Genomic DNA, 25101 nt, shown 5'->3' with positions numbered 1-25101 from the left:
TCAACATTTCTGATAAAACACCACGTCCACATTTAGCATGCTGACAGCAAAGCACGAGAACCCCAGTCACATTGCTGCAGCATGACAGCTCCCCTGTACTACAGCTGCACCGTTGTGGAAGCTGCTATGGAAAAAGTCATTGCTTACTTCATGAAAGCATGAGAGTTCTCTATGGCAGACAAACAAAGAACGGCTGTGGTCACAGTAACCTACCAAAGCATGCTTCCTCATGGAAATTTGACAGCATCTCACCAGAAGGCAAATAGAAACAAACCCTCACACGCTGTCATGGAGAAACAAAACAACCCTCACACACATAAAGCCATGTGCACAAGGGGGGGCTGTAACAAAAACATCCAGGGGAGGCTGAAGGCTGATATCAAGTTTTTCTGACCCGATCACTGGGGCTTGTGATAAATAATTGGACTCTTCTTCCTATAAACTTTGCATTATGAGTACATGCTAGCATACCCTCAACATAGTGACCAAGCTGCAACTGTGGGTGAAATGCTTACCCCATCCACCAAGGCCTAAAAACCACAATCATCTGGCTCAAAGCAAAGGACAACTCAAGGAAGTGTAGGCCACCAAGAAACTGGGAAAGATAGTAACAAAGCAAGTCAACCATTTCCTTGAAAATGTTTTATTTATTTGTTTCTATCAAGGCTGAAAACAAAAGCAATTCCATATTTCAGTATACCACATGGTTTCCATAGCACAGAATGAAGAGAGTTTTCAAAGAAAACCATTGCACTGTACCCAGATCTACTGAGCTACTGGGAATATTGCAACAAGGATTGTGAACAGAGTGGAGGATGGCAAGTCCCCCTCTGCTGTGGCTGGTTCCAGTGAGTGCTGGCTGCTTTTGTCCCCACTTAACTCCTCACTGATTTGATCAATGTGCTCTTCCCCACTGTAGGAGAGGGGCTGGTGATCATTGGCACAGGCACTGATGCTCTCAGGCACCAAACACCAAAGAGGACAGATCCAGCTGATCACCTCCCAAGCTGCTTCCCCCAGGACAGATCTGAGGCATGCTGCCAGGCAGTTTTACATTAACATTGCATTTATTTTGGGATAAAACAGGCTGCAAGTAATTGTAAGTACATACAGGCAACCTGGTATTACTGTATTCACTTACTTAGAAAATATGAATAGACTAAAATGTGCACAGATGGCCACAGGCCTGGCTTTGGAAGCATCAGGGATTTTCAACCTGCAGTCAATGCTGCAACCTGGTGCAGGAGCCCAGCTGGTCTTGACCAGCAGTCAAGTCTGGCCACTGGGATACAGCTAACTTACAGTCACCTTTGAATTGTCTGACAGAGGCTGTTACTGAAGAACAAGACCCTACATTGAACCTACTGCTGTCCTTTCAGCCACCTCACCCAGCGTGACGAAGTCATCGGTGACAGCAAGGGAATTTGGTTGCAAATAAGCAGATCACTGCAAGACACGTCTAGGATTGACAGAAAAACCCAGCCATTAAAAACAATTGTCTTTACCAGAAATTCCACAGGGGAAAAATTGTAATTCAGTTCTCACGAAGAGAAAAACTACAGAGCTATTCACAGTAGAAACAGAGCACCCCAATCTACTGTAAAATAAAAATGAACCCGTAGGTGATTGTGTTGATGGTTTAGCCTACAAAGGCTGCTACAAAATAATCATCACTATTCACACTTATTTCAGCCACGCAAGTTTGGAACTTGCTACTGAAATAACTGTGGCTTTGATGCATTCTAAGTGATGAAGCAGTTATAATAGGCTTGCTTTTGCTGAATGCTGAGCTCAGATAAGATTCCACAAGAATCCTGAATGTTCTAGACTTTGAGCTGGCTTGTTTCTTATCATTTGTCTCACTGAAAGTCCTTAATCTGTTTTACTACCCTCACATTTTTCAGCCTTACTGTATTGGTGCTTGCTTTTCTTTTTTGAAGTGAGCTGACCATGGGCACTGACACATCTGCCATCGGTCTAGCTGACACGGAGCTGCCATTTCCAAGAACTTCCACTGTGGGATCAGGAAAATAAGGCAAATGTAGGAGAACCTGAAGTCTCAGAAACAACGTGAAGTCAGAGTTCATTTGCTAAAGCACAGAGGAGGAATACGTTTGGTTAAGAGAAGCATTTTCTTCTGAGACTGCACTGGCCCAGAACATTTGGTGACAAGCTACTATGATGTTCATATTGGCTTGTATAGCAAGGTAGTCACGTATTTCTTCTTGTAACGATGCGTAGCACTGAGCACCATCACTCCATCCTACAGGAGATGGAAAACAAGTGAGCATATGACATGGTTATCTGGAAGCTGCAAGTGTGAAGCATGCATCCTGGCCTCTCACCTTGATAGAAAGGGCATAGAGGTGGTTCAGCATGACATGGTTGGGTTCAGGAAGCAAAGCAGGATCACACTGGGGAAAAAAAAAAGAGAATGAGAGACAGCGTGAAAACAACAGAACTCACAGTTTACTTCTCAGAGCTTATGGGTGATAAACACCATCTGCAACAAGCTGCATGCTCACATACATCATGCTGCTTCGTACACACGACCCACCAGCAAACACAAAGTTTCAAAACAAACCAAGATCCCTCCAGCATGAAACCCTGAGTCCTCACTGCCACCATGGAACAGATCTCAGTTACTTCTTATTTGCTTCCAACCTTTTAAATGTTGTAGTTCAAAGATTGGGATTTCTGGCTGTAAAACAGCAATCCAATTCTCTTTTCAATTTTGAATAAGAGTCAAGTTAGAGAAATTGTTTCACATGGATCCATCTGGATCCATAAAACTCCCTGTGTTAAATAGGGAATTTTCCAAAGTGGCATCTATTCTAAGACTCTTCCTTGAGTGCTCTCTGTCTGCACCCCAATTTTTCCCCATCCATTCGCATTCTCAAGGCCCTCATTCAGCAGACAGACTGATGTACTCACAGAAATACCCGTGTCTTTGTTCAGGATGACCTGCAGCAGGTGTGGGGGAAGAATGGGTGGAGATTTAAAGCGCTCCTCTGCCTTACAGACATAGGGCTCCTGGTGGTATGGTCCTGGAGGAGAACTTGACAACTCTGTCAGAAAGATGTGAAATATTTACTCTTAAATATCTGCTCTTTATACCTATGTCTTCCAGTCCTCCAGGTGAATTCTCATATCCAGGAATGTGAGGCCAAAAGAAACGCATGGCTTCTAAAAGCTCACGAGCTGCAGCAGCAGATGCAATACCACAGGATCAGTCACTGCCCAATAAATGATTTAAGGTACCCAAAGTCTGTCTGCCTTCACACTAGCCATGCAGGTTTGGGAGGCTGAGTGCCACTCAGCCACTCCAGACCTTCCCCTGCCACTTCTGCAGCAAACACTTAATATCAAACACTGCCAGAGTGTTACCTCCAAGGGAAGGACCAAAATCACATATACACGTGGAAAAGGTGTAAAGAGACACTTCCACTTTCTTCCTCTTTGCATTTGTGATGCCTGAGGGCCTTACACAAAGGGAGATCAATTTATACAGAGCTCTAACTCCAGGCATAAAGGAAGGTGAAAGTTTTAACAGCTTTAAAACACGTGATACAAAATTACTAACAAGCTCATACCAGACATGTCTGAACACTTCTGGGAGTCCACCATCAAAGCATCAAATACTTCAAAGTCAGTTTTCTTCACCTGGATGATGTTGTTGACAGTACCCAGCTGGCTGGTTACAACAGGCTGGGAAGAGAAAAGATACAGAAGCCAAAATAAAAATGCTTGCAGACTATTAGAATTCTCAAAACTATGCAGTGAGCACAAATGAGACACTTTGCTTTTAAAACAGGCTGGTTACCAGATGAGGTGACCACTGCAGTTATTGTTCAGGTAAGGGACTGGAGCAGTGTTTAGGGGTAGGGAGGGTCTTGGGTCAATTGAACACACTAAGTCCATATGACTTGGGCACAGATAGCAAGCACGACACAGGGAGACTTGGGCTGTCAGCAATGCTGTAATGCTTTACAAAACAGTTTGGCACCAGACAAGAAAAGTTCACAATCTCTTTAAAATTAAGACCCAACAGATTTCAACACCCATTCGTTACACAGCCTCCTGTCCTTGGGGGCTGTCAGCCTGATGGCATCACCTGCAGGGATCACTATGTCTCTCACCAGCTTCATCTGTTTTTATTGTTAATAAACAAAAACCATCTACTGGTACAGAAATCAACCAGTTTTTTTCTCTTCACATACCTCAGGGAAGAAATACAGTGCACTGAAGAAAATACTACCTCTGAAGGATCGTGTGTCCACTGCCCATCCACAAAGAACTTGTACTGGTGCTCTCCTTCTGGCAGGTCCAGGATTGCCACAAAGTTGTTGTGACTGGAATTGAACAAAGTCACTCCTGAAATACTCTGAGAAGTGAACCAGCCTATACACTGTAACAAATGCTGTAGCACAGATACAACTCCCTTAGCATACAAAAACTTTAAAATACAACCAGAGATCCTTCCCCGGTGGCAGCCAGCCCTTCAATGAGGTCTAAGAGAGGTGCAGCCAGGCTCCAGCCCTTCCTATCACACAGCTGAATTGCCTTCACCTGTGCTCCCAGGGCTGACCAGATCCTTTCCCCATGTGCTCAATTTAGGCTGGGAGTCAACAGTTCCCATACAAACTCAAACAGGCCATCGATGCCACTGCATCTCTTCACTTATTCTCAAGCAAGGAGCACAATGAACTCTGATACTTCAGCAGATGCCATTCCTAAACAGCCTCTAAACAGCTCAGATATTTCCTCCCCTACAATACCAAACCTGACAGCAGATGAACCTGCTTTTTTTTCAGGGCAATGTCACACAACCCAACTTTCATTCCCAGCCATCTAAAAATCAGAAAAGAAAAACCAAAAGAAACTCAGTCTTGGGGAGCTGAAGGAGAGCAGCTGCCAAGCAGTGCAATAGAGCACAATACAATACAAATATCAGCTAAGCACTTTTCCCACTGCTCTAAGCATTCCCAGTCCATGGGGAACACCACTGACACCACAGAAGTGTATTACCTCCTCGTCAAAGGAATTTTACTCCAGTTGTTGAAGGACCCAGATAAATACACTTCTTTCCCTCCTCCGGTCCAGCGAAAGACTGTTGGTCGAGCTTGCGTGGGGGTTTTATCACTCACTTCCAGATCCTGCTGCCAAGCCAGGAACTCTTCTTTATCCAATGGCGCCTACGAGCACAACATCCTGATCAATACAAGTTCCCTCTTTGCAACCTTAGACAGCTTGCATTTCACTCCATTTAATTCTGTGCTTAGGTGCAATTTCATAAGGCTCAGTAACATTAGACTTATAGATGCCATTAGTTAGCAAGTATTCTGCAAAGAAGATAAAGCCTTCCAAGTTTATAGAAAGAATGGATGGTAACGTACAAAAGAAACGACACGAGCTCACGAAAGCTTTCAAAATACACTGATATAAGTAGTGAGGAAAAGAATAATTAAGAGGAAATACACTTAAGAAGCAGTGAGGTTGGGGTAAGCACAAAACCTGTGGTTTGTTACAGCGAAGTTACAGGACACAGCTCTGCAATGCTCTGGTAGGTTGCCTCACCAAACACAAAACACAGCAAGAAGTTTCCAGCGATCCCCCTCATAACGAGCAAAAAAAGCAGCGAAGGGATCTTTCAATATCAAAAATAACATTAGATGAAACAACACTGGTGACTGCAAGGCATTAAGGATGGGAAGGAAGATGGGGCACTGCGGTTAAACGGGTAAAGCTGTCAGGCTGTCCCAGTGTTCCCAAGGCGTTTGAAGGCGAGCAGCAGCCCTACCTTCATCTCCTCCGAATGGAACAGGTCCGCATCTTCGGGACTGTCCATTAAGATCTTCGGTCTGTCCCCATCCTTGGTGCCGCCGGCTCCTCCCGCACCATCAGCCCGAGATGCTTTGTGCCCATGACGTTCCAGCCCGGCTCGCTCGCTGCTCGTGTTCCCCATTTTTAAGGCCCTAAAAGAGCAGCAGCCAAGTTAGCACGTGCATTTTAGAAACCAAATAACCACGAAGCAAAGAAAAAACCAGCATCATCCCGGGCTCTGAGCCGAACAGCAAGAAGCACCACTCATCCGAACGTACCCGAGAATCGCATCACACGGCACAGACAACAAACGGCAGCTCTCAACAACAAGCAACGCAAAACGCCAGCGGCCACGCGTAACGCCTCGGCGCTCCGGAGCCCCTCGGTTCCGCCCGCCGCGACACCCGCCCGCCCCGCTTCCGCTTCCGCTTCCGCGTGCCCCGCCAGCCGCCCGGACGACAGCCGGCCTCGCAGCGCTGGTTCCCGTCCGGCGGTTCCCGTTCTCGGCGCCGCGGGCCTTTACCGCCGCCCTGCGTCTGCTTTATCGCTGCCGAACCGCTGTGATGAGCAGCGGGCAGCCGATCTCCGCCGGCTCCAGGAGCTCCGGTTTGACTCGGGGGTGAGAAATGAGTGAGCACCGCGCACCGCGCACCGCGCACCGCGCACCGCGCACCGCGCACCGCGCACCGCGCACCGCGCACCGCGCACCGCGCACCGCGCACCGCGCACCGCGCACCGCGCACCGCGCACCGCGCCGGGCAGGAAATGCGTTGCGGTTGTGCGGTGATGGCCGCAGCGCTGCTCCGAGTTGGAAATTGGAAAGCTTTTCGGTAAATCCCACACGGAGTTCCACGCCGTGTTTCTGGAACTGTCTCATGTCGCCCAGGCTCTAAAAGTTTGCTGCTTTCTCTTTTCTCTCATGAGCTGCGCAGGCTGCGGTTTGGGCCCTGCTTTCCTTTGCAGGAGAACTGCTTTTTATTCTCGGGCCAAACGGACGGAAGGGTTGTGTTGTTTTTTTTTTTCTCTATCAGATCAGAGCGTCTCCTTGTGGCACGTTGTGACGCGGAGGAAGAATTCTGCTGGGATCGACAGAATCCCCGTGCCCAGCCCTGGGAGCGTGGCTGGCTCCTGCTGCCTGCCTGCAGGAACAGCTGCTGCTAATTTGTCTTCCGTGGGCAAAATGCCCTGAGCATGGGAGCGCTCATCACAGGGCTTGTGAGCCCATTCCCAGCTTCCACAGAGCTCTTACACTGCTATAAAATGCAGCTGTTGCTGTTTTGATACTTAATGCAGGTTAGCACGCTCATATTCTTTCCCTGCAGACCCGATGGTTGGGTTTCCCCTGGCACAAATGCACACGCAGGGCAGGTTGGAGGTTCACACCTCTGCACTTTGCCCATTGGGGAGCCATTGTGACAGCCTGCAGAGCCGGATGCACTGCAAGCAGCAGCATCTCCACTTTAGGGCTCATTGCTGCTTTACGATGGTCTTCTTATACAAAAAACACAGACTGATAACACACTCCAGAACAAGGCCTGCTGACAGCCCACAAGGCTGTTGGGTAAGAAAAGTCCAAGCTTTTCTCAATTTAAAGCTTTGGTATTAAGACAGAATGGTTGCTTCCCATGCAGTGTCACTCCAAAGCCTTTGGGAGCTCCTTGCCTTGCACAGGACCGAAGCAGTGGACACATGCATGGTCATACATGCACTGCGGTATCATTTTCTCCTATCAGCCTGAAGGAGAGCCCAGCTCACTCACAGCTGTTCCTAAAGGAGATGTGGGAATTGAGAGCTCAGCTGCAGACATGCCACGATGGCCTGGCAGAGCTCATCTGCCCGCTGCGTCTCCAGAGCACTGCAGTTTTGCTCCTCCCTTTCAAAGGAGGCAAATTTGTGATGTTTTTTTTTGCCTCCTTCCATGCTCTGCAATCTGAAGGGCATACAAAATTCCCCCTACCTCACCCTAGGCCTGTCTCCACATTCTAAAGGAGGGCTACAAACTCCCTTTCCTTCACACACCTCCCTTAACCTTCCTGCTCTTATTGCCAGATGAGGACATAACAGCATTCTTTCATCCAGTCTTCCATATTTCTTCACCACAAATGAGGTTCCTGGTTAGTGAGAATACCAGAGCAGTCACTTGCCATTGGAACTGTCTGTTGTTGACAGCTGACAAACTTCAGTTTTGTCATGTTTATGAGACAAAGGACACAGCAACAGGCCACTTAGCCTTTAGTAAGCACTCCTTGCATGGGTAATACACTAACCTCATTAGGTGTTCAGCTGTGTACTCTGCCCTACAACTCTGGGGGATGCCCATGAATAGTGACTTTAAATGTTTTCACTGAAAAGAATTAGAGAAAATGATGAGCCAGAAATCCCCATCTTGCCTCTAAAAGCATGACTTTCCCAATCATCAGCCAAAGGGAAACGATGCTGTGTTATGTGACTATTGCAAAACCTTTTAGTTAAATACAAATGCAGCACTCAACACTATCTTGTTCTGGTATGTTCAGGATCCAGCTAGGGTTAACTACGCAGATTTCCATGGAAAGTATCATCTAAATTGCAATGATAAATCAAAACTACAGTTTAAATGGAGTCAAGTGAATGCTGAGGAGTTAAGTGACAACTTTACCATTGAGTCAGCCTATCTTCTAGAGCTACCATTTCCCATCCTTCTTCATCAGGTAACACAAGGAAGGGATGCTACGACCACCAATGCTGTAGGTCAAAATCCCATTTGACCTGTTTGGACAATCTCCTGGAGTTGGTTGAAATCCAAAATGACTGAACTCTGGTTGAGATGCATGTAGATGCGGCTGCCATGTTTCATCACGGCCTCATAGACTGCTCTGGTGTGCACCCCTTCATTTCACTGGAGCTTCCCCTTCTCTTGCCTGAAATGTGTTGAAAAATTAAGTGTAGTGGCCAAATATCTTGGACTGTGTGTTTTAAAATCCTGATGTATCCGTTGGTATCTGACATGACATAAGCTTATTTAGTCAAAGAGAAGTAGCTGCAAGCTAAGTGGAAGCTGACTCAGCCCTGCAGATAGATATGATAGAAACAGAGGAGCCATCCTCAGTCATGAGCTAGCAGATCAAATTCAGACATGACACAGATCACATTATAAAGGATATATGAGCAAGTGCTCCTTCTGTGCCACAGAGACAAGTGAGTCAGCTGGTAGCAGCAGCAGAATTTATCCTAGAGCCCAAGACAGGAAAAAATAAAGTGCAGAAACCTCCCCGGTAAATTTCTATAACCTTCCATTCTACCTTGGCATGCTGGATTTGTTCCTTCAGCTTTCTATTGCTTGAGCGATCCTTCTCATACCACCCTTCTCCATTTAGGTCACTTCTGAATATAGCCCATTTGGCCGGGCTGCAGAGGAAGTCAAGTTGGGCCGCCTCCTTAAAGGCTCACTCACATTTCAAGGCAGGCGTGCCGTTGTGGTGCATGCAGAACATGCCGTTGTGTTTGGGAGGTGGAAAATGGTGAGTGAGCATAAAAATCAGTTGCAGGCAGAGCACTGCATCCCTGCTCAGCGTCTCTCCTCCAACACAGCACTGCACACCTTCAGTGACCTGCCTGTGTACTGCCTATGATTCTTGGAAGAGCTGCAGACATGCAGACTGTCCTGCACACAGCAGGATGTGGCTTATCAACTTATTCCCATGTCAATTAGTGACTTCCTTTTATTTAAATCTCACTTGTTTTGGGAAATCTGGTATTTCAGATGCATCCTCTTGTGCATATATGCACACACAGTGCGTACAAAATAAAGGCTAACTCAGAAGGTGGCACAGTCCCTTCCCTACTGATGCAAACTAGGAACAAAATCCATCTTAAGTACTGGCAAAGCCAGCGTCCAGGTAAGGAAACAAGCCTAGAGGGAGATGTGTGCCCACTGGCCCAGCAGATGTATCCTGGCTCATTTTGAGATGATTAGGGTCGAAAGGCAAAGCACAGCTCGTACTGTGTGCACATACCCATAGATACAGGCACAAAAGCAACAGATTCTGGGCCCATGAGCCACAATGCTCACAGACTGTGGTTGCAACCACACAAACTGAGGAACCAGCGCTGATGTTCAAGATGTGCTTGCAGGGAGGCACCCAAAGGATTCCACATTGTCCTCTTGATGTTTTCTTTGCTGTGCAGTGTGATGAAATGTACACCCCCATGCTATCTGAATGTCTGGCTGACCCCCTTCAGACAGCAGCAAAGAAACTCCTCATATATTTAGAAGCCATGCTCTAAGGTTACGTATCAAGATACAGGCACGCTGCTGTTTTGCAGAATGCAGCTGCCCTGGAAGAAGCTAAAGATGCTAATCTGATCCAGGAGCTGAGGCCAGCAATTTCAAGTTTCCATCTGTCTCTGCCTGTAATACATGCAGGAAGGAAAAGAGAGTTGGACTCTGGGCAATAAGCAGTGCCCTCAGCATGCAGGAAGACCGCAGAAAAAACTGGAAGCCTGAAGCAGCTGTATGAAAGGAAGACTATTCTCCTGACCACGGCACAGATGTTGAGTTGAAATACATCTTACTGCTTTCCCCCTCCTCCCCTTCTATTTCACAAAATAGCAAAAATCACAACATGCTCAAGACAACTCTTTTTTTCTCATCTGCCTTGGCAGGTGCAATGCATAGTAATAACGGGTCAAATCCAAATCCAGACAGATGGCGATGAAGGACGTGTAATCTCCCGTGCCTGTCGTAGATACTGAAATTTGTCTGCGTGGCTCTCAAAAAGAAAAAGAAGACATTAATTTCTCAGTCAGACAACAGCATCTTGCCTTGCACAGCCACTGCTGGCACCCAAGATCTTGATGGCTTATGTAGTGAGATGTTATTTCCTCTTCTTCAAACTGGATTAAGATGCTGATTACCTCATTTTGTCTGGGTCCATCAAACCTACAACAACATGATTTGGTTGGACAAGGAGTGCATTCATTTCCAGCCCAAGAGGGGAGGAGAAGGATTTGTGTTCAACTGCATTCTCAAGCATGGTTGGAAGCATATGCAAGCATAAATAAATGAAGAGAAATGATATCAATATATCAGTAAAGCAGAAATAAGATTACCTATGACACAGAAGCACTAAAGGACATTAGAGGAATTGCTGCATTTTCCCATATCTGTCACATCAAGTAGTTTAATATAAAGCTTTTATTTTTATACCAATCAATAGCACTGTGAGGTAGCACCATTTATCTTCAGAAGCACCGAAGTTACAATGGCTCAATTCCCATTTATCTTATGAGTGAGATTTCAGAGATATTTATGAGCCTCAAGATGCAAGTTAGATTTCCACTATGGTTTTCAAAAGCATCCGAACAAATCAGGTGACTCGCTCCTATTGATCTACATTCTGCTTAGGCACTCTGAGAAACTACTTCAAGTTGTGTATCCTCTAATGCTCGGAGAACTTTGAAACTCTCTCTCCCCTCCCATTCCACGTGCTTTGGTTTCAGTGGCAGTGCTGGGATGGAATATTTTGTGTCCAAAATGTTACTGCAGCGATGCAGTGGTGTTCACTTTGATGAGTGCAATGCAAAGCAGTGGGTGCTGACCTGTGTCACCTATTGTAGTGAGCTCACCTGGCTGCCTTTCCCAGCTGTGGTAGGAAAGCCCCACTGAGAACACCGATGGACCCTTCTGAATATGCCCCACCACTCTTTCTCTGGATGCTGCCTTGAAAACAAAGCCAACAGCCCAACCTGCTGAGATTTTGAGTGGCAGCTCATCTCAAACAACTTCTGCACGTTTTAGCTACAGTACAGATCGGTTGAACAGAACAACGTAGGGCAGAAATCCCATGTTTGCTTCCATTGACTTAACTCTGAAGTCACCCGATAAGTTTGAGAAAGGGAAAATACTGTTTGAAACAAAAAACAGGAAAGAAACTTCCCACATACCAGAATGGAGATGAAGTAAAAGTAATTTTATTCCACTTCTCAATGACAGTTGTATCATATCTGATAATAAGGCAAGCTACTCATAGTCCCACAAGACATTATCAGACCACTGAAATAGTATTCAAAAAAACAAAGAGAAGTTCACAGAACAGCCACTTCTTAGGGTCATCAAAACCAGTGGCCAGATTCTGCCACGTACAAATTACATCAGTGTAAGTGCTGAAGAAATCAACTCATTCCACTGATTAAGAGTGAAGTTTTGTATTGGAGTAATTAAGGACAGGCTGTGCATCACTGACTTCAATGAAAAACAGAAGCTGGCAGAAAGAAAAGTGAAAAAAGCACATTAAAAATACAATACCAAGGCACAGAAAATACATGCTACTTCCAGGCATATGCTTTAACAAGTACAGATTTCTGGGAGATTTTTTTTTTTCTTTTTTCTTTTTTCTTTTTGAATAATAGGCATACTCCTGCCAGGCATGATTCATTGCTCACGTGCACCTGTAAAACTCCCATGCATTTCTGGGTATTCAGTCCAGATTTATGTTACTGCAAGGAGAGTAAGTGTAAGTTGGCATAGCTTGCTTGAAGGTGTAGTAACAATCAAAACAAATGGAGCAACAGTCACCAAAGATGCTGTCATCTGTGTCAACACTCGCAGCTCACTCCTCTGAACACATAATATTTGGGTGATAAAAAAGAAATACATTCTTTCAAACAGTTTTCAGCTAATTAAAACTAGTTTTCCCTCTCTACATTTTCATAAGGTATGGAGAAACTGCAGTAATTTAGAGGGCATCCATTGTGCAGCCTAAGGCTGTTCACTGAGGGGTAACTCAGGATCAGCAAGTCTATGTAAATCAGTGAGTGTAGAAAAGTCTGTCCATCTCTGTGCTGATATATGGACTATTCATAGCAAGACGAGAGGGTGAATTAAAAATAAGACACGAACAAAGCAGAACACAATGAAACAATGTGACTTGCTGTAGGAACAGTAACAGAGGGATGAGAAAGAACATCTATTTAAAAAGAGCTTTTGTGAGATAAAAAAAGAAAAACTTCTTATATACATGGAGGAAGGAAGAGGAAAATATGATCAGTGCAACTTTAGTGCAGGACTAGAGCTGAGTTAAGGGAGTTCAGCAAGGAAAGACAACTAAACAAGAGGAAATCATTAAAAATATGGATGCTACGGAACAAAAGTATCTTCTAACAATTAAGGGATTGAAATCGGTCCCAGGTGGTGAAAAACCCAATGCAAAGACCAAAAGGCTGGGGGTGACAGGAGAAAGCAGCCACCGAGTCAGAGTACACCCACAGCATTACAAAATCACATTGTGGGATAAACCACAAACAAGTCGTTCTGATTCTGTTATGTTGAGACTATCGTACAGGAATACAAAAACCCTTCATGGCCTGATCCAAAACCCACTGAAGGTGACAGGAGTTCCACTAGCTCCAGCAGGCTGTGCATCAGAGCTTACACTGTGCACTAGAAACAGTCGAGATAGGTTGGCTTTGGCTTGGCTCAGCCAGGGAACGTCATGGACCCAGCACACATTTCATGTAAATGAGAAAGAAAAGGGAGTTGTTAGGGCAAGGTTATCACATTAGAGTAAAATAAAAAAAAAATTTAAAAACAAAAAAAAAACAAAAAAAACCCACTTCTTTACACTGAGGTTCTGTAGAAATAAATAATTTGGAAAACCTGGTCACACCATGCTGATTTACTAACTGGGTTATCACTGCATCCGTCAGCAACATGCCTCTGCAGACTTGTAGGGTCAAATCTAACAGTCTGGAAAGATGGGTTTCCTTTTCTTCTTACTTTTCCTCTCCTAAGATTTACATGGTGATGTATTCCAAGTGCAGTCCTGGTCTTCAGATAGCATGCTGCAAGGACACAAAAATATGTTTTTAAAGGGGGAAAAGACAGAGAGTTTGCCTTGTGAGCTTAAATTATTAATTCTACAGATCTAATGGATACATTATTTAGTATCACTTGTTCTCTTAAAAAACATCCCTCTAGATTAGTGGTTCAATACTGCTTTGAATCAAAGCAGTGTTTTTAATGGCACCAGGTATCTGTCAGTCTGAACAGAATTTTTAAACTGGGTTGCTCGAATCAATCCATGTTGGGATCTTCCAGTGGCAGGAAATGGGCTCTTACTTTGCTGAAGTTTGTGCCCTGTGCTTTGCTATCAGCAAATCAGTCCCTGCAGTCAGACAAGTAGGCTTCATTGAACCTTGCTTTGCTGTAGAAAGGCTACTAACAGGCTTGATGAAAGAATGGGAGAATGGTGGTACTGGGTGAGAGCAAACAGCCTGACCCACAGCATCCTGCCCCTAACAGTGACACGCTGCAGATGCCTAGAAGAAGTATGTAAGAAAAGCCCAAATCCTGGAGGATATTTCTCTCTTTATTGCCTATCAGCTATGGCAATCTGTAGCTTAGAAACTCTCTGAGGCTGAGATTATATCTGCATCTCTAAGCTTTCTTTCTTAACTTCTCTTGTTGCAGTTTCAAATAATTTGCATTTTTGGTGTCTGTTGCAAACAGCAGGAATCAGTTCTGCAGCAGCTTTGTATGTCACATGAAAAGTATCTTCCAGCTTAAAACTGCTTTCCTCTGATATCTCTCAATCTCATTCATAAGAGACATCAAATAACTCCTCTCTACCTTCTTTTGCTGCCTCCAACTGCTTGCCTTTGACTCCCACATTTTCCAAGCCAAACAGACCATGTTCATTTTGTCTCCCCACACACAGAGATTTTTTCATACCTTTCAGATCTTCTCCATTATTATTATTTTTTTTTCTCCTACATCTTTTTTTGAGAAAAGGGCCTCAGAAGTACAGGAAGAATTCAGGATGTGGCTCAGAGCTGAGTGTCATCTATCAGTAAGTATTTAATCTCTCAACTCAATTTACTTCTAACCAGGCATACTGCAGCAGACTAACATCATCCACAGGCTGTGGCACATAGCACTGCCCAATTTCAGTTTGCTGTTATGTCTCCTCACAGCAGACAAATACAGCCCTTCTCTCACTGCACTTCTTGATGGACAACATGCCTATGAGCACATATGCACAGTTATACTCAGTGGTGACATAAATACTGGTTTAAGTTACATCTGAGCAAGCAGTGGAAATGTAATTCAGTGCAATGGACTGGCAAGACACGAGTGCAGAAGAAGCTGGCAAGACAGGTCAAAAGTTAGAGAATGGAGTAAGTAGAAATTGGGTCTGGAGTGGAATGGATGCACAATGCAGCTTATCACTTGGTGACTGCACTCCACAACAAGGAACACACCGGTTTATGTTGATCAGAACAGACAGGTCAGCTCCAGCAGTGAAAGTGATGATTTCCCCTTGTCTGCATTCAGGGTTATGACTGCAGAAAGTAGATGATCCCTAAGTGTGGGGTGAGCCCTGTTCCAGGCTCTCTGTGTGTATATGTTTATTAAAGATAACATGTCAATACTGAGAACAAATGAGGCTTTCCAAGGCAGCAGCACAAGCTCAGAGTTGGCTTTGCACCGAGTAAATCTGAAAAATGGAAAGTCAGTGCTGTTTATTCCATGCAGGTGCAGGTGTCTCCTGCCTTTATTCCTGTGTTACCTTGCTTGGCAAATGAGTAAACCAAGGAAAGCAAGTGAGGAAGCTTGAGGCTCCAAGGTAGGAACCTGCTGAAAAGTGAAAGGACCTTCCTCTTCCTGAGCCTATCAGCCCCTGCTGATCTTTTTTCAGTAAGATGCATAACAGCCTTTTGAGTGTTCCTGTGGTCTGTGAGTTGTTACCAGATGCAGGTCCATGATTTAATCCAACAGATCCTGGGCAAAGAGAGCTCTGTGGGCAGCTTACTCCCCTTAGCAGGCTATCCAAGTGTCACTGGCAATCACAAGCCACTGCAGGGATGAATTATGAGCATCAAAACTTCTTCTGTCATGCTCCTTCCTATTCATTCCATAATTCATAAGCAACAGATTTGGCTAAAACAGTCCAAATGAACTGCAGGATCATGTATTTTTAACCTTGCTGTCCTACAAGGAAGTATAATCATTAGTGAGAGTATAATTACTGCTAGACTTGTTCAAACTGGGAATTTCTTACACTGTTTCTCCAAAGTGGGTTTTCTCCTGGCTGGGGCTGGTGGCGTTCCAGGGAACCTTTCTCAGCTCTGCTTAAAGCACAGGACTAAAGTCCCTTTCCAAAGCAGGATGGAACACACAACGGGCTTGGGTACCAAAAAGCCAGAAGAGATGTCAGAAAAAAATGGGTGAATTTGGCTAGATTTTTTAATAGGGCACAAGTTTTGTTATTCAGAGGACACTGAGTTTCATCACATTAGACAATGACCTTATCAAACTAGTCTTCTAGAAATACCATTCACAGTGAACAAATTACATTCCAGTGAATGCTGAAGGAACTATGTCCAGATCTGGAGAGATATCTGAGCACTCATTCCCCAGCAGTTTCAATGAGAGATGCTCAAGAGTGGCAAAAAAGTTCTTTGGTGGTCAAGGTAAGAGTTTGTACTGCGAAGCACTGGGGTGTACTAACCAACAACACTGCTTTCTTCTGTGAAGACCAACAGGGGCAAAGCAAAGGATGGACAACTAAACATTGCACTTGAAAAAGAGCTGAACAGAGAGATTCCCCTGATGGGGAAGGCCCGAAATCTGTGACTTCTGGCCAGGAAGGAAAATCTTTCTGGGATGTGCAGCCAGTCCCTCAGAGCAGGTGAAGAATTCTACTTAAAGAGACAAGTGAGAATAGATGAAGTACCAACATAACTTGGAAATGAGATGGTGAACAGCAAGCATAGGGTTGTGGAAGAAGAATAAAAGGGAGGTATCTTAATGACAATTTTCAGTGGGACTCGTATCCTTTAAGACTAAGAAAAGCCAACATGAATATCAGTAGGAGCAACTGGATAATATGGTAGATGGTAAATACATGAGAATGAATCCTGGAAGGGAGAAGTCTGTCATACATGTGGTGAAGTCTAAATTAACTTTCATGAAAAATACGTATATGTATCATAGAAACATCAAACTGTGCCTCGTGGTAATCAAATAAATCAGTGACAGGGCTGACTCATTCCATTAAGGCCTTTTTGTACCATTTTGCCAATATCAATGCATGTTTATTAAATCAGCTAGGTTTACTTCGTGTGAGCAGAGATTGCAAAGTGGCTGCATATAATGATGACAGAAGTACACAGGGATGTGAGACCACTGCATGGAGCACGCAACGCCATCCGTGCCAGTCATATGGCAAACTCAAAACCAATTTAGTATAAAATATAAGTGGCCAAGAGAAAGGAGACTTGAGTAAACACAGAGGGTAGAAAGGGCAGCTGAGTGCCCCTACTCACTCATTTTCACGTTAGAAAAATAAAGAAGATTGTCACCCCTATCAAATACCTTCTTAGAAACAAGGGATCTCCAAGGGGCTAAAGGGAGAAGGGAGGTAGTAAAGGGACAGGAAGACCATGGAGCAAGATGAATCCACCAAAGTTGTCACTTCAGCCCTCACAAACTGGAAGTACCATTTGGCCAAGACGCCTCTATGGAAACTATTCAATACAAGAAATTACTATCCCAGCAGTATGCTGAGGGATCCCAGGCATCTAGAAATGCTTTTACCTAATGCAGACATTCTTAAAAATAAAATAAACAATCCTAAAAAGACAAAACTTAAGAAGATAAGTAATAAAGTCATATTACACTGATTTACCACTGCATGCTTCCTTGAGGGTAGGATATAGATGCTTACAAATGCTAGTTAGATGTCAGGTGCTACTTCTAACGTCTGTCAGTGGGCACAAAGAATCATTCACGTTCAGCAAACAGGATCTCACTGTTGGGGAAGTGAAATATTAAATGCAGTTGAATGTAGACATTTGTGCCCTAGTTAATGTGAATGCTTCAATCCAGTGTTTTTTGCCACTCCTCATGCTGCCCTTCTCTCCCTCTACTTGTAAAAAAGCCTGAGCTGCTCCCCTTGTGCTCTCCGTGTTTGGGAAATGATAAGGTGGCAGGAGGGAACCGAGGAATTTACTGCTGCTGTCAATTACAAAACTTGGCACTCCCAGCCTGAACTGACTTGGTTTTAAATCTGTGAGGGCTCAACAAACCCAATGCTGTACTGAAAAGAGTTTGCAAAATGCAAGGGATAATAATGAATGAAAGTCACCTCTGATTTGGTGGCACCAGGCACCAATATCCTACAGCAACGGCCCCCAGTTCCATTAACTATTGAGTTCCATAGGGCACACTGAAGCGTTGCACATGTTTGACCAGCTGCTCCATTCCACCCCTCAGAGATGTCCATGTGTCAGTTGAGGTGATCTCTATTTTTAGTTTACACAGAAGTTTGTACAGTGAGTTGGAAAGCCCAGGAAAAAAAGGTTCTCCAACCAAAACAGCCAATAATAAATGGATTTAAATTGGTTATTTTGTTGGAGGGGGAACATTATTGGGAGGAGGAAAGAACATACCGTTGCAGTGTTAAGAAAGGATATCGAAGCTCTAATTACTTTTGTTCTTTTTTGCTAATAAGCTTACAGTCTGCATAGCCACTGGGACTCTGCTTCTTTACTACCATTCCAGCTGTGTGAAGGTGGATCAGCTGCAAACAACCTGCAAGTCGAGGCAGCATTACATTGGTAGTAGCTTTACATATAGCTTTACACCTTAACATCAAATGGTAAAATAGTAATTGACTGTTTCTCCTCCTTATAGTTTAAAAAAAAGCAATGTTGGACAGATAGTGAGATTGTGAGACTGAAAATTAACAGCTTGAGATGTAATTACCTGAACTCTAGGGGGCTGTAGGTCTTGCAGAGGAAGAAACTGAGGGGTGGGAAAGAAAGGAAGAAGCTGCCCAGAATTAAAAAGCCTATGGGAAATGCAAGAGTTTCCAGAATATTCTGCTACTAACACAGTCGTTTGCACTTAATGACAGAAAACAGCATTTTCTAAATTTCAAAATAAAGTAAAAATTGCTCTTTTGGAAAATGTGTAATAGAGATGGTTTTTACTGTCTTTAGCTTCTTATTCTGAAGCCCTTGCATAGGCAAGAAGTGCTTGCATTGGAACTGACAGCATTTTGCTTACCGTTGTGAAATGAACTACGCAGTAGATTCCAATGATGACAAGGCCAATGATAATTGATGCAACTGCAACCCACAGTGCATTGCGACCCAGTCTTTTTGATCCTTCTATGTCTCCTTGATTATAACTGTTTAAAGCCTGTTAAAAAAAAAAAAAAAAAAAAAAAAGGAAACAAAATTTGTGACTTTTTTAAAAAAGAGCCAACAAATACAGGCATCTGTACACAAACCATTGTCACAGCAGAAAAGGTGAAACAAGGACATCTAGGTAATCTGAATAACACATCTGAGTGCCATCTTCACATGCTAGAAATTCTGCTCCTTTGCACTGTTAGAACGTACTGATAATTATTATCTTATACATTCAGAGGTGTGCATCAGGCATACGGATATTATCTCAACAGCCTAAGTTCATCTAGGCAGATGTTTTCCATTCGTGACATGGAAAAAGGTGTGATAGGATCTTCTGTGAGATCAGACTTGGTGTGCTTTGGTTACGAGTAATTTTTTTGGTAGCAAAGATAGAAGAGTGGAGATCAGAGACTGGAAAGCAGGAAATGAATGAACACTTCGGATAAGTGAAAGCAGCAAGCATTATATAGATCATTGTTCCATCATTTAAAGGCAAACTTTGCCTCTTCTGCAGTAGAAGTGCCTTCATTATCACATAGACTTCTTAGCTAGAGAGGTTTTAAACTTAATCTGAGATTATTCAGACAAATGCTTTTAAAGCAATGGGACTAAACCAAAGGAAAGAAGAGCTGTTCTGTAGAGAGCAAATAACTTCTAATTCCTTGCCACTGTGTATTTCCATAAAAGCTTGGATGAAATCCATCAAGGTAAAAATCACCTGAAAGATCTTGATGAGAACAAGGGTGAAAGACGAAAGGTGATTTAATTAAAGTGATTTAATTCTCCTGAAAATGAGTCCCTCCGAAGCACAAGGGATCTTAAAGGTGATGCTGCCAATGAATTCACTGTAGGAGCTGAACCACATTGGAAGGATTCATGCACCTCTCTCTCATCAAAGCAAGGCGAGTCACAACACCAGTGACATTTCCACCATGTGGAGATGTCATCATCTTCAGCTTGGGAAACACAGATGTTGAGACTGTGAGACTTGCCTTTCTGCTGTGCAATCAGCAAATCCTGCAGTCCGACCCAGAGCTGAACGGAAGATTTGACAGCTTGATTCATTAGCTTCCATGTGCTTTCACCCAGATCATAAACACCACCCAGTACAGCACTGAGATTTGCCTCAAAATGGCACTAAGAATGCCATTCAGTTACATGACCACCATGCTATGTACCTTCAAAAATTTATTTAGCCTTAATGCTGAATTTCATATTATTTAAATGCTATATAACTTCCATCAACACATTATCCCTGATCCAGCAGTTGCATTCTTTGTTCAGTTACCACTGAAAAAATGGAAACAACTCACTAATTATCTTTACTCTTTTTCAGAGAAAAGCACTGTGGCTACTAAAGTTTATTTTAGACTTCATGGGATACCAAGCATTGTTTGTAGAGCATTTTTTGCCAAGCAGAAAAATAATGACAGACATTATCTCTGTGTGGTCTGTCAATTAGTGAACACAGAAGTTAATGGACTAGATACATCCTTGCTGTTAGCACTGCAGCAGGATCACTCTTGCCAAGGCAGTCCCAGAGCAATGGAGCCCATATTCCTAGAATTGCATCTCAAGGATAAGTCCAGGTATTTACTCTCTTGTGTCTGAGAAACAGTGAGCTGCTGATTGCCCTTCAGGAGAGCACTGATAGATTTCTCCTCTTCCTGGCAGCCTACATGCCTAAACATTTCTCTATTACAGTTCCCTAAAGAATACCTCTAATTCCTCTCTTGGCTATCAGATTTTGTTGGGATTGGCTAATGAAATTCATGGGAAAAGTGGGAAGAGATGTAAATGATGGGCACAAAAATGCTTGTTTCCATACGTTAATGGGCTGGCCACACATAATTGTTCAGGCAGAACAGTGGCACAGTCACCCCTGGTTCTCCATCAACACAACCTCTTGTTGAAAAGGTTGGCTGGCACAGATCCTCTCGCACAAGTAACTCCACTGTTCTCTGCAGTCTTGTTTAGAGAAGAAGAGCTTTCTTAGGTTTTCTCAAAAAAGCCTTTCAGGAAGGCTCAATAAATGGTCAATAAATGGAAAACGGTCTACGTTGGCCATGAGCAGGCTGACTTATTCTCCTGCATCTGTCAACAGAACGACTGTGGCTACAGGGAGAAACACTGGAAAAGCATCACTGGCACCCCAGCCATGACTTTGCTTCCCAGCCCACCAAAGGAAAAGCTTTCCATGACATCCGGTCACAGTTTCCATGACCATCAGTGGTCCTGCAAACACGCTAAGCTCAGGTCCCCATACATGTGGTCTCAAAGTAAGGCCAGAGTTGTAAGGAAGACATGGCAGCATAAGCTTGCAGTTCTGTGTTATTTTGCTAATGTATTTAGGAAGCCTGGAGAACACCCGCGTGATTCCTGCGGGCGCTTCATAAATAATTCACCCTCTGCAGCTTAATAAGTAATGTCATTTTAATACAAACCCACGACGAAGAGCAGGAAAATAGCATTAATGACAAAGAAGAGGATTTGGGAGAGACAGGAAGGAGACGAAAGCTTCTTTATTAAGAGGCTTAAATGAAATGGTGTAATTTAGACAGCTTCCAAGAAAAAAAAAAAAAAGAGGTTTTGGGGTAGAGCTCTTTGAAATTAACTTCCATCTACTTCAAAGAGCCCTCGGATTGAGCCTTCAGTTTTCAACATGATAGGCAACATTAACTGTTAAAGCCCTCAACGTTCCATCTGTGATTATTTCCTGTGACTGCAATGTGTACAGAACACAGCATCTGTGTGAGATGTTTGGTCTGTCCAACTTCTCCAGTGAATTTCAGCCACTGTCAGCCTGACACCAGACAGTTTCTCAAGGTTCTGCTACCTCACTCTGTGTAGCCATAATCTAAACTAAAGCCACAGCAGCTTATTGAGCAATCTCAGTGACTGACACCAGTTTCACGTGCGCTGATCAAAAATGAAGCAAATTCTCACACAAACAGAAAAGTGCTGAATTAGCTATGAACCATGAATTCCTTTCAACATGCGTTCTCTTCTCCGCACTGCCACAAGACTGCTTATGGTAGAAGCAGAAGTGGTACAGAAATCTTCCTCCCCATCTCTTAAAACTCTGGGCAGACCAGACAGAGGTGCCCTGATCAATATTTTCTGTGCTTTTGCAAAAGCCAGACTGTCACAAATCTTATTTGACTGTGCCTGGAAATGAGATACTCTCCCTAACTCAGACCAAAGGAGGAACTGGATGTGCTGGCTCAGTGTGACTCCTCACTGCAAACAACAAACAGAGAAGGAGAGAGAAGAGGGACCTGGGGGACGACTCAGAGACAGCATAGTTTGTTCTGCAGGTTGTACAGTTCTGTGCAAACGCTGTGCTTCTGTCACCCTGAGGACAAGTTAAAAGTGTTATGGGAGAGGAAAGCTGTACCATTTTGCAGAGATGAGAACAATGTGAACGTGCTTAAGAACAGCTGATGTGCCTTGTTTAATCCCATCCAAGTAGGTAGCAATGTTCTGTAAGGTATTAGGTGTCCTATAAGGCACTTACAAAAGCCACCTGGAATGGGATGACCAGTCTGCCACACAAATTTTTGAAATAAAGACAACTGGAGGTGATATAGTGAGTAAGGCCAACAAGGTTCATGGAACTACCAGGCCACAGTGATGGCAGAGAGCAAAAAAAAGTTTATCATCACAACAGGGAGGACCTGGGAAAGGTCCAAAAATAAAGTCAGCTAAGACCTGGAATGGGAAGATTTGTACCCCTAAAGGTGAGAAAAGAGTGAGAAAAGCAGTGCTGTAAGTGGGGCAACAGAAGAGACCGAAGACGAATCTGTCATTTAATTCGGGGGTGTGTTGGAGCCCAGACTCTACTTTTAGCATGAATGCTATTTTCATTGTCTGAATTGAGAACGCTTAAGGAGGACAGACACATACAAACAGGGTGCTGAAAGGGGCATGCCCCTCTGCATGCCAAGGGGACTTTTCCATCCCTTGGGTTCATTGTAGGCAGTGGAAATGAGTACAGAGAATTCTGCTTTTGTGGGTCCAGACCTCTTCTGACACAAGATCTCAGGCAACCTATACAAGCTATAGTAAGAAAAGAAGAAACCTGCTCTTGTATCTCAGCATCAACACTTAGCAACTCAAGGAAATGTGCTCAGAGAGAGGGGGATGCAGGCCCCAGCAGAGCAGTGATTAAAAGCAGAACCTCTAGCAGAGGTGAATGGAGCAGATACAGGTTGCAGCTTCAAAAGGAAAGGGATAGGGCTGAGGAAAACAAGCCAGACGTGTTATTTTCATGGAGAAGATGGAAAAGAATAATGTTGAAACAGAAGGCATCCGCACACAGTGGAACTTATCGGTTGAGTTTTAGATTCCCCTCCTTTAAAGGAATTGCACAGCTGTGACCTGCACAGATTGTTTCACATTCAGGAAGTGCTCTTCCCACCTCGGTTTCTATACATCCCACAGAGACAGTCACTGCAGCCTGACTCCCAAAGCCTGCGTGAACTTCAGCTGGGCCGTGGGCAGACGTTCCTCCATATGGGGTGCAAAAGTCTTTAGAGGCCAAACTCTGCCCTCAGCATTTAACTTCTGCACAGCCCCAGAGTGAAAGCATTGTCACAGAACAGATGCCTGCAGCCCCAGATCATCACCTCTCACTCCTTTGTACAGGACCCGCAGTGCCCACTAAGTGAAGAGGTGCTGGGTACCAAACCTGGCAGATTTCTCCTTCTCAAATCAATGAGAAGAGTGTGGTGTGTAATTAATAATAAAGAAAAAATTAAAGAGACAGCTAATACTTTTCTTTTCTGAACAAAAATGGTCATGAAGATGGCTTTGAATGGCTCCTTTAAGTTATTTAAGTGTATATTCCAACATCAGGGTATGAATTGTGATCAATCTTAGTGTTAGCAGAGTTTGTTTTAGTATACTTTGGAGATGGGCAAGTATTCTAACAGCTAATCGCAAAAAGATACAGCTATATTTTTGCTTACCTTTTCAACCTGGCTGTCAGGGAAAAGGAGGAAAATACACAACATGTTTTAAAACCTTTCCAGCTCCTAAACAACAGAAATACATTGCAGCATTACTGATTACCCTGATCATAAGTCCTATCAGAAAACTCTGGACCTGACTCTGCAACTTTCAGCCTGGAGAAGAGGATTCTATCAGTCCTTCCTGTTTTAACGGGATCGCTGCATTATTAAAGGCTATGCAAATGGGTTACGGCACGGAGGAGTAAGCCCGTTCTCTGAGCGTGCTGAAAGAACATAAAGCTTTTTTTGCCAACAATCTAAAATCACGGCTGTTTCGTCTGCTTTTCTTGCAGACAAATTCAGCATCGTGCAGAAAAGGCTGATTACTCCCAAAAAAGTGACACTATCAGACTCGATTAGCTGAAGCAAACAGCTCCTAACTGATGTGCGGACCTGATTTCTGCTCCCCGGCCGCCCCTTTCCCAGTCTGTAAGTCCGATTCAGCATGCAAGCCAGTCGATGCAACAGATCTCATGAACTGGGATAAACTTCCCTCCTTCACACAGCCTGAGACTGAAAACTCGCCCCGAATTGCCTTTCCCTCCGCGTCTGTCATCTGACAAACCTTTCTGAGCCGGTTACCTGCTAGTGCAGCGCTACGGACCCTTGGCTGATGCTCTCTGCCCCACTAACTCCGATGCCGGCTCCTCCGCTCCCACTCTGCCCCTTTCCAGCGGATGGGAACGGCTCCGGGCGGGAGCCAACAGCCGCGGATCGCCCTACTCGCACCCGCAGCCCCAAACCGGGGGTCGCGCACTCAGAGCCTCCCTCGCCCTCCGCGGTGACACTCACCATGACGGCGAAGACGAAGGCTACGATGTTGATGGGATACGCGGGGCAGAAACAAGCGAGGATGCTGAGGAGCAGGTAGTTCTTCGGCCGCGGTTGCGGCGGACCGTCGGGGAGTTCATCTTCGATGTTTGTCTCGGGGCTGTTGTCCAAAGCCCTCTTGATGTCGGTGCCGGCGGGGAGCGAGGACATGAGGCTGCGGCACGGCGGGCGGGCGGCTCGGAAAGCCCAGCGCCGCGTACCGGGCAGGCGTGACCCCACGGCGGCACCCAGCCAAGGGAGCCGCCCGGAGCGGCAC

The 25101-nt window shown here is 44.4% G+C and overlaps 2 protein-coding genes across 3 annotated transcripts; both read right to left on the bottom strand.

The window, feature by feature from the left end:
- Nucleotides 1-627: 627 nt before the first annotated feature.
- PRKAB1 (protein kinase AMP-activated non-catalytic subunit beta 1) lies at nucleotides 628-6488 on the bottom strand. 2 transcript variants are annotated; one of them, XM_090152593.1, is made up of 8 exons: nucleotides 6347-6488; nucleotides 5801-5975; nucleotides 5029-5195; nucleotides 4259-4352; nucleotides 3594-3708; nucleotides 2935-3068; nucleotides 2346-2414; nucleotides 628-2263 (listed from the first exon to the last, which is right to left on the bottom strand). In XM_090152593.1, exons 2-8 carry the CDS (start codon nucleotides 5963-5965, stop codon nucleotides 2186-2188), a joined length of 822 nt encoding a protein of 273 aa, XP_090008719.1. In that variant the 5' UTR covers nucleotides 5966-5975; nucleotides 6347-6488; the 3' UTR covers nucleotides 628-2185. The 2 variants fall into 2 exon arrangements, with proteins under 2 accessions (XP_090008719.1, XP_031448067.1); XM_031592207.2 differs by lacking the exon at nucleotides 6347-6488 and adding an exon at nucleotides 6102-6245.
- Nucleotides 6489-16485: 9997 nt separating this feature from the next.
- Nucleotides 16486-25101, bottom strand: TMEM233 (transmembrane protein 233). The gene is made up of 2 exons (XM_090152594.1): nucleotides 24807-25101; nucleotides 16486-19009 (listed from the first exon to the last, which is right to left on the bottom strand). The coding sequence occupies exons 1-2, from the start codon at nucleotides 24993-24995 to the stop codon at nucleotides 18812-18814; spliced, it is 387 nt and encodes a 128-aa protein (XP_090008720.1). The 5' UTR covers nucleotides 24996-25101; the 3' UTR covers nucleotides 16486-18811.

Source organism: Phasianus colchicus, chromosome 18 (genome assembly GCF_987193195.1).
Source record: "Phasianus colchicus chromosome 18, bPhaCol1.hap1.1, whole genome shotgun sequence".
Taxonomy (NCBI): domain Eukaryota; kingdom Metazoa; phylum Chordata; class Aves; order Galliformes; family Phasianidae; genus Phasianus; species Phasianus colchicus.
The sequence above is the reverse complement of the archived record's forward strand: the minus strand, read 5'-3'. Positions and strand labels throughout refer to the sequence as shown.